The following is a 10,209-nucleotide window of genomic DNA, read 5'->3' on the forward strand; positions in this document are numbered from 1 at the left end:
TTTCTTTGTTTAGGATCAGATAATAAACCAACTGAGCAAGTTTAACATCACTAGTGATGACATGGGAATATTATGCACCCCTGATAAGACGTAATAGGAAAAAAGCCAATTTACTTCTGTGGTATTCTTTGCAAAAACCCAGAACCTCAGTCAAATTATGAGGAAACCTTCAGATAAACCCAAATTGAGGGACATTCTACAAAATATATGACGTATACTTCTCAAAGCTGTTGCAACCACGAAAAACAAGGTAAGAGTGAGAAACTCACAAACCAGGGGAGACTAAGGCAACATGATAACTAAATGTAAGTGATATCCCTTATTGCACTCTGAAACAGAAAAAGGATATTAATGGAAAACCTGATGAAATCTGAATAAAGTCTGGTGTTTAGTTAACTGCTATGTAACAGTGTTTATTTCTCAGTTTTGACAAATGTATCATGGAAACATAAGATGGTAACTTTAGAGTAAACTGAAATTAAAACTGGGTGAGGGGTATATAGGAACTCTCTGGACTATCTTTGCAACTTCTCTGTAAATCTAAAATTATTCCAAAATAAAAGCTTTGTTTAAAAAAAAAACATAGGATCAGGGAAAAAATGTAAACTACAGCTGAATAGATTTATTAAGAGAAAAATCACTCATGAACATTTCTTGAAACTCTGCTATTTGATAAATGGATATTCAGGATAGAAAGTGCATACTACAATGGTGCACGTCAGTGACAAATTAAGAGTCCGGTGGAAACATGGCACCCAGCAACTGAGGAAATAAGTTCTAAATGACAGAAGACAGCAAAGAACTAGGAGTCTGTCAACCTAAATTCTAGATTTGGATCTTCCATATATTTATTTTATGATCTTGAGCTACTTAGTTAATTTTTTAGTACCTGAGACTTTTCAAAATAGAGAAATTCTATGAGATGATTTATAATTTACTGTAACATTCAAAAATTATATGATCCTTATTGAATTTTAGTAATTTTCTAACTAAATATAAGCTATATAAGTACATGTGCTATATCGTCTTTCAGCTCTAAAGTACTTATCTACACTCTGTATAATACAGGACCTGGGGCCCTGTAAACCACATTTCCTTTTTGCCAGCTCTACCACTAGATGGCACTAGAAGGATATTGCAAGTCTGGCAGAGGAAAAAAGGACTTGCTCCTTCCTGTTTGCTGCTTATGGGCTTCCTCTCTGCTCACTGTGCCTGTGATCATCACCCAACCACACTCTTCACCTTAGCAACCTTGGTTTCGTTCCAAAGCAGGGGCTGAATCCAGTTACAGTTTTTTCAGCACTGGAGGAACTCATCTTATCACACTCTCTCCAGGACACCTGTGTTAGCCAGCAGCATCCCTTCCCCAGGGGTTGTATCCTTGCCCCACGGGCCCTTCTCTAAGTTCAGAGACAGTAGCACCAGCCAAGCATCACTGACTCCTCAAATATTTGGGTTTCAGCTCCACAGGTCCTTCCTCCAAGCTTTTAAACTTTCCTTTATTTTTAAGTTGTAATAACTTTAACTTCCCTTATTTTGCATCCAGAGGAGTCAAAGCTGCTTCCTGCAAATGCTATGTGATATCTTAGAATTCATTTTTTTCAAAAAACTACTTGAGAAATTTATGCTTAGTTAACAACTCTTTATATCAAACTTTCTCTGTTCAAAAAAACTGGTATGCTTCCTGTCTCCATACTAGACCCTAAAAAAGCCAGATTAGCAATAAAACAATAAGGGAAACTAATAGACAATGAGCTGAAAAGATAGAAAACAAATCAGCTGTATAGTAAGACAAGTCAGATTAAGTAAAAATTAATATTTTTCTTTAAAGTAAGACAGTTTACTTAACATGGCAAAAATAGAAAATGGACGATAAGCCACATACTGACATTCAAAAGGGATTGGTTAAAATTTATATTAACTCTCTTTGGTACTTTATAGAAGTAAGACCACTGCTGAGATAAGAAAGCCACCATCCTTAGTCTTTAAGTCTCTTTCATAGGCAGAGTACAGAAACTGATTTCACAATTCAATTAGGAAAGGAAAAATAATAGACATGACAGATACTAGTAGACAGTGACATTCTGGTTAAATTGAATATACCCTATTTAGTTCATAGTCATCTGTAATTCTAGTATATTTTGCCTTTTTTATACATCCTGAGTATATCTAAGACATTTTACTATAATTCACAACCTTAGTGCATAATCTCCTCATTGCTACCTGTATCTCTTTATTCCTAAAAGTGTAGATGACCGGATTTAGAAAAGGAGTGATAACTGAATCAAAGATGGCAAGGAATTTATCCAAATGTGATGTGGGAAATGGCCATACATAGAAAAAGATTAATGGCCCAAAGAACAAAACAACCACAGTGACATGAGCTGACAGAGTGGAGAGGGCTTTGGATATACCACCCGAAGATTTTTTCTGAACAGTCACCAAAATAAAGATGTAAGAGATGATCAGAATTAAAAAGGTGGCCACAGAAAGCAAGCCACTATTGGCAGTAACCATGAATTCCAATGTGAACGTCTGTATGCAAGCAAGTTTGATAAATTGAGGAAGGTCACAAAAAAAGCTGTCTAGTTCATTGGGGCCACAGAAAGGCAAGTCTACAACAAAAGCCAATTGAGTCATTGAATGAATAAGACCAATAATCCAGGAAGCGATTAAAAATAAAAGGCACCTTCCTGGGCTTATAATGGTCAAATAGTGAAGAGGCTTACATATGGCAATGTATCTGTCAAAGGCCATGGTGACGAGCAGCACCATCTCAGCGCCCCCAACTGTGTGAATAAAGAAGATCTGAACTACACAGCCCCCAAAAGAGATGGTTTTGTGCTTTCTTAAAAGATCATAAATCATCTTGGGAGCTGTGGAGGAGCAAAATATCAAGTCCATGATGGAAAGGTTGGCCAGCAGGAAGTACATGGGAGACTGTAAATGAAGGTTGAAGGTCACAGTTAGCACAATGAGGAGGTTTCCCATCAGGCTTGCCACATAGAACACAGAGGAAAAGAGGAAGATGAGGAGCTGGATCTCCCATGAGTTAGAGAATCCCACGAACACAAACTCAGACACGACAGAGCGATTGGCTTCATCCATTTTCTCTGTTAGCAGTGACAACTCTCATGCTACCTGAAAGAGGAGAGTTAAGGAGAAACTGATTTGAAAGAAGTAGCACTGATCTTAATATTGGGCAATTTAATACTTGTCAGAAAACTAGGCGAAGACTGATGTGCCTGTGGAGACCATTTTGATCACAAAGCAATATATATATATTCCTCTGTTGTGTGTTTCATTGCCAAAGTACATTGCACAGAATAAGGATCCTTTTACTTATTTGGATGGGTACTTCTGCTGTACTTTTTTGTCATTATTTCATAGTCATATCTCATATATGACTATAAATTAAGAGGCTTTTTGTAAATAACTTAACTGTGGAAAATTAAGTGAAAGCGGATTTCTTAATTTGAACATCTCTCAGTATATTGATACCATATCTATGATCACTTTGGTAAGTTCTTTCAAAATTCTTATGAGCTTTTAAGACCTGAGATGTAAATTTCTCTTCTCTATAAATTAGGAAGACAAAATGAGTTATTTAGAGCAATGAAGGAAAAATAGGGGTAGAGGGTGTCAGAGCAAGGCACTCACCATCCCAGAGGCAGAGGGTAAGTGCGAGAGAAAATGACCCAATTATGGGTTCTGTGGAGGAGATTCTGACCAGGAGTGGAGAGAGGAAAGAATGTGGGGCCTGAATGACAATGATGAGTCATAAATCCCAAGCAGAAGTGAAGGAGTAAGAGTTACAATATCAGAGGCTTTACACATGACTCTATTTACTTATATGTGTGTGTATATATATATATATATATATATATACACACACACACATACATAACTTCCTTCCTAATTAAATAAACAAATGCCAAAAAAACAAGACAGTAGTTTTGTGTTATGAGATTGGCAGAAATGTAAACAATTGACAAAATTCAGGGCTTGAGAGGAAATGGAAAACAGGCAGTCTCCTGACTGGTGGTGGGAGAGTAAACTGGTACAACATTTACTAATTTGGCAATACTTTGCAAAATTTTATTTGCTCATACAATTTGACTCAGCTATTCTACTTCTAGAAAAAATCTCTGAATATATGTATGTGGGTGCATGAACAAGGTGGATGAAAGAAAGATACAGAGATGATTACTGAAGGATTGTTGCTTCTGAAACAAAAGGCTGAAAATAACTTAAATGTGGAGAAATAGAGAACTAGTTAAATAATTTCTATTAGATCCCTTTGATGGAATACTATGCAGCCATTTATAATCCTAAGGTAGATCTAAATGTACAAAGACAGGATAGGAGGAAGGGGGAGAGAATACTTTGCACTCATCTCATTTGGCTTTTTATAAAAATTATATACATTAATTACATATGCAAAATTACATAAATAAAACTATAATGAGATAGAAAATGCTTAGATTGATACACGCAAAAGTACTGTTAATAATCATCTCTGAGGAGTGGAGTTGAGGAAATCATGCAGGAGAAGGGGTCTTACTTTTCACTTTATGCTCTTACCTACTATCTTAAATTTTTGCAGTGAACATATTTCAATTTCACTTCTACAAAAAGGTCAATACATGTGGATTTGAAAAGTTATGCAATTTGATCCTCAGAGATTCACAGCTTCTAAAGATAGAATCATAATGTGTCTCCCAAATTAAAACAAAGAACAAAGTTACTCCCAAGATGTTCAGAATTAGCTGTGTTACTGCACTCCTCCTATACCCCGCACTCTGAGCTAAACCACTTCCTCTTCCCTGGACATGCTCTCAGATAGTATCTACCCTCCCTCACACACGCACTCAAACATCCCAGCTCATGGCTTCCCTCCACATTCTTCACTCGGCCTGCAATGCCTTTGTCTTCATTGTGTCTCTCTGATTCTTCCCATTCTTCAACAGCCTGTTCTGAAAACCTCCCTCCATGAAGTCCTCTCTGATATTCTTACTTTTACATACATTTGGTAAAGGTACATTTTTCTTAATTTTTGGTAACCCAACCAAAAACACTGATAAAAATAGTGTGATATCAGTGGTTTAATAAAGATCACTTTAATTCTCTGTAAGTATAAATAAAGTCTTTTAAATATGACTTTAAAATGCCTTTTTTAGACATATGCTTGATAATGATATAAATGATATTCATCATTCATAAAAAGTAACTCAGCTTGGAATCAATTTGTTCCTTTCAAGGGACTGTCATCAGCAACCTCTCCAATGACTCAACTATCTAGCAAATAATTGAATTCTAAACTGCTCCCCTGGAAGCTAAAAGATTCTGTCAATGCTTCCAACTCCCACTCAAACCCAAATACTTTTTAATTTTTGCACAAGAACTTATTTTATCTTCCAATAAATGGATCATATTTTTAACTATCAGTTTGGAAAAGATAAAAAAGTTATATAATCCCTAACTCGGTAAAAAGTTGGAGAAGAAGATTATACACTCATTATTGGTGGTGCTGTTTCGTAACCAATCTTTCATGTTCTGTCTGTACTGAAAATTTGAGGTCTCTAGGTGCCATACTTTGTATCTGTCTCCACTAACTATCTTCCTTTTTAAACAAGGACAGAATAGTAGTTTAAATCTGATCTTTCCAGTGAAGACAGAGTGAACCTGTCCACTTACTTCACTTCTGTGAAAGGAAAGCAGGTTATCAATAGTGATCAGCAACTAAATTCTAGTGTGTCTTTGTAGTGTCACGAGTCCCATGATTTTGTTTAACGAAGAGCACTGACCTCTGTCGACATTCTTACCACTAAAATATCAGAATATAAAACAAATGAAATGAGAGATTCCTCAGAGATCGTCTGCTGACAAGTTAACTCTCTTCTCTGCCCAGGTCCGCTCATCCCTGTGCTAGCCAACACAAATAGGAAACAAATTATGAAAAATGTGGGCTTATCATCAATTCAAGCAAGGCTTTCAATTCTAGAGTTGCTTTTTTTAAAAGCAGATTAATGTTTATTGTCACTCAGATAAAGATTTTTAATCTTCTCCTTCATAACGCTAATTTCAAAAATTAACAAGTATTAATAAAATTTGCAGACAAACATCTCAATCTGATCATCCAAGAGGTTTCTCTACTAGTTTACTCTCCCTGTGATGGGTAGAAAGAGCTCAGGACACTACTCAGAATCACAGAAAGATGTACAGGAATGGGCACTGGAACTGTGTGCTCCCCAAATGGTTGTTTTTATTGTGATCAATGCAGCAAGCTTTGTGGAAGGCTGTTGTTACTAGGACCAAAATGAAATTTTGCTAGGGCTGTAAAATCCTTTTAGAGTCAAGGAAATCAAGCTACAGAGAGAACAAATAGCTTTGCTGAAGCTAAGGGACAAGTTGGTAGCAATCCAGTTTATTTCCACTACAGCATGCTTTTATTTGTGTGATGGTCCAATCTTTGATTCCAGTCTGTGGCCCAGGAAATCAGACTATATCAAAGCTACCTTCTTCAGCATTGTCCCAAATTCTTTACTTTTACCTTCCACTGGACTTAAATCTTCTGCTCTTACTTTATTCTTTGCCTGGAGACCAACACTCAAGACATCTGTGTAAATGTCACTGGAATAATTTCTCCAGTACAGAACAGAAAGTCGTGATCTGACTCCACTCATCCTGCTGACTCCTGTATTTTTGTTGTAAGTTTGTTGCAATCTCCCTGTTGAAAAACAGAATTGAGTTATTCTTCTGGTTGATTCGATTTCCCCTTCTCACTGCTGTGCATGCCTCCACTTGAAGTTCTGATCTGCATCAAAGACCATTTCATTTCATCTAACCTACCTGAACCAATTTCCAAATGATCTTGGAGTTAGAGAACCACAGAATGCAGAGCTCTTGTCATTAAAATGTTATCATCACCTGGCATAAAAACCATATACAATACCTTCCCAGCAGGAAAAGCAGATAATTAGCAGCACTGAAAAGTTACTTAAATGCTGCCATAGAGACCTGAGATTGTCATCCTGAGTACATTTAGCCGAGGGAATTCTTTCCTAGGACCACAGAAATCAGGCCAGAGCGACCTAAGGGAATAGGTGTAAATGGGTCACTTGAGGGGAAAGATGAAGGTAGACTAGGAATTTTTTGGAAAATTACAGATTTTTACCTTCGTACCTGTTTGCTTTTCTTATTTGTGAAGGAAGAATCTCCATAAGAATCAAATGTATATCTTCAAACAAGTGAAAATAATGCTTATCATATCCATAGGAAGGAAGAGAGAGAGAGAAAGAGGAAGAAAAGCAGTCCTCCAAAGTATCACTAGAATGTGATCCAGGTCCCATTAGAAAGGATATCTAAATTAGAGGTAATAAGATATACAGATAGTCCATCTACAGTTAGTTAGTTCTTTATTATGTGTGTGATGTGGAGATATTAAGAGGGTGTTATAACAGCAGCACAAGAGAGCAAACTCAAAATGCTAGTTGAGCTGGGATGAGGCAAGTCGCTAAAAGTTCAGTCTCTGATAGGTCAGCTTCTTAGAAAGAAAGACCAGCACAACAGAAAATGTCCTCTAGTTGTGTTTGATATCTTGACATCAAAATTATGCACGGGGGGGCAAGCCCTGTGGCCGAGTGGTTAAGTGTGTGTTTGCCGCTTCCGCAGCCCAGGGTTTCCCTGGTTCAGATCCTGGGCACAGACCTAGCATGGCTCCTCAAGCCATGCTGAGGCGGCATCCCACGTAGCAGAACTAGAAGAACCTACAACTAGAATATACAACTATGTATGGGGGGCTTTGGGGAGAACAATTAGGAGAAAGAGAGAAGATTGACAACAGATGTTAGCACAGGTGCCAATCTTTAAAAAAAAGTGTGCAGAGGGTATCAAAAGGGCTCTGGATGAACTATAATTATACAGAGTAATCTACATCAGTTAACTATTGCTGTATAACAAAGTAGCTTAAATTAGTAACGTTTTACCTGTTCATAAGTCTGAAATCAGGGCTAGCTCAGCTGGGCAAATCTGCTGGTCTCACTTGGGCTTTCCCATGAACCATCAGTTATCTGGCAGTTTGACTGAGGATGGATGGTTTAAGATGGGCTCCTTCACATGTCTAGGGCCTTAATGCTGGCTATTACTGGGCCTCTTTCTCCAAGGGGTCTTTTATAATTCAGTAGTCTTGCCCAAATTCCTTACAGACTGTTTGGGAACATTATAAGAGGACAAAAGCAGAAGCTGTGATGCAAACCATGCCTAGGTTCTGGAATCCATGCAACATTATCTTTGCCACATTCCATTAGTCAAAGCAAGGCACAAGACCAGGCCAGATTTAAGGTTGGGCAAATAGACTCTACTTCTTGGTAAGAGGAGGTGCAAAATATTGTAGCCATGTTTTTCAATCAATTAGAGATTCTGTAACTGCCCATTATGGTTATGTTGTTTGGCTAAATCTCAGTTAGAAATAACTTTAATATAGGGACCTGATATGTGTCAGTAGGGCTCTAAAGTGCTGTTGTTCCGACTTTCACTAACTACAACACAACTTTCACTAACTGTGTGTTCCTTCCCACAGAAGTGGCTGTGAGGAAAAACATAAAGCAAGCACAGGGCTGACAGTCCAGAGCAGGCCCCCATAATTTCAGGCTATGGAATGTGGACAAGTCAGAGGTCAGCAACTGGACAGAGCTGGGCAATGACCCAAGTAGACGGTCATGGGCCACAGAATGGCCTCTGTCCTGAAAGCAGAAGAATGGCTACAATGTGACCATCAGAACAAAGCGTCGTCCCTCACTGCATGGGAAGCTTCCCATCTGCCTACTCTAGAGAGAATAATCGTAGAGGAGAATCCAAGAAAAGGTTTAGTTTCTGCTTCTCAAGCAGATCAGAGAAATGAGACTTGGAAAGGTGAGTAAATATGACACATTTGTACTCACCAAGTTCTGAAGCCTGCTGTTTTTATTGTCATATTTTTACTTTTAAATTTGATTCTGTGCCTGCCAATATCATTAATGTGTGATGATATTTATTAAAATGTTGATTGCCTAGATAAATATTATATTTACCCCAAATGTTATTCTAACTCTTTCCCAACCAAGACATTCAAAGCCTAGGTTTACAAAATGTATAAATGGAGATGGAAGGAGGAAAACCATGAGAGTGACTGGAGAAAAGAACATTTTTGAGAAGAAAAAGTTTCAACAATGTTGAATTCCACTCAAAATCTCAAAAAAGAAAAACAATGGACTGATATCAAGGAAATCATTAACCAAGAGTAGCAAGCAAGAATAGCAAGGTCACAGCCAGGGTATAATACTCTCTCAAGGTATTTGCCGGGGGTGAGGAAGGCACAAATTGTGGTAGGCTAAAAATGCCTCTTTCCAAAAGATATCCACATGTTAATTCCTGGCCCCTGTCAATGTTCAATTTTCTGGCAAAAAAAAAAGAGGAGGCCTTTGTAGACATGATTAAATTAAGGATCTTGATATGAGGAGATTATCCTGGATTATCTAAGTGGGCCCTCAATGTAGTCACAAGATTCCTTATAAAACACAAGCATCAGGAGATTCTAGGCAGACAGAAGAGGAGGAGGTGATGAATCCACAGAGGCAGATGTATCCACAAGCCAAGGAACACGTACAGCCACCAGAAGAAGGAAGTGTCAAGGAAGGGATTTTCCCCTAGAGCTTCTGGAGAGAGCTTGGCCCTGCTTACACCTTGACTTCAGCCCAGTGAAACCGATTTCGGATCAGGCCTCCAGAGTTGTAAGAAAATAAATTTTTATTCTTTCAAGCCACCACTTTTGTGCAAATTGTTTATAGCAACCTTAGGAAACTACTACAGAGACCAATCCATAATTAGAATTAAAGTGGATTCAAAAGAGAAGTTTTATCTGTTTTGTATTTTTAAGCATGGGAGAGATGCAGCCTTATTTGAATACTGATAAAAAGAAACCAATAAAGAGGGTGGATTAAAAATTTCTCCTGTGTCTTTCAAGGAAACTTGTGACTACATTTCGGGCCCATTTTCGTAGACAACATTTCTCTTCTTTTCTTTTTTCCTTTTTTTTTTTTTTTTGGCCATAAAGGTAACATTCAGGGCTTGAGGGGAAATGGAAAACAGGCAGTCTCCTGACTGATGATGGGAGAGTAAAGTGGTAAAACTTTTACTAATTTGGCAGTACTTTCCAAAATTTTATTTGCT

The 10,209-nt window shown here is 37.7% G+C and overlaps 1 protein-coding gene across 1 annotated transcript; it reads right to left on the reverse strand.

Annotated features, from left to right (window-relative positions):
- Window positions 1-2,169: 2,169 nt before the first annotated feature.
- Window positions 2,170-3,108, reverse strand: LOC106833410 (olfactory receptor 4F6-like). The gene has a single exon (XM_014844602.3). The coding sequence runs from the start codon at window positions 3,106-3,108 to the stop codon at window positions 2,170-2,172; it is 939 nt and encodes a 312-aa protein (XP_014700088.1).
- Between the last annotated feature and the right edge of the window lie 7,101 nt (window positions 3,109-10,209).

Source organism: Equus asinus, chromosome 2 (assembly GCF_041296235.1).
Source record: "Equus asinus isolate D_3611 breed Donkey chromosome 2, EquAss-T2T_v2, whole genome shotgun sequence".
NCBI lineage: Eukaryota > Metazoa > Chordata > Mammalia > Perissodactyla > Equidae > Equus > Equus asinus.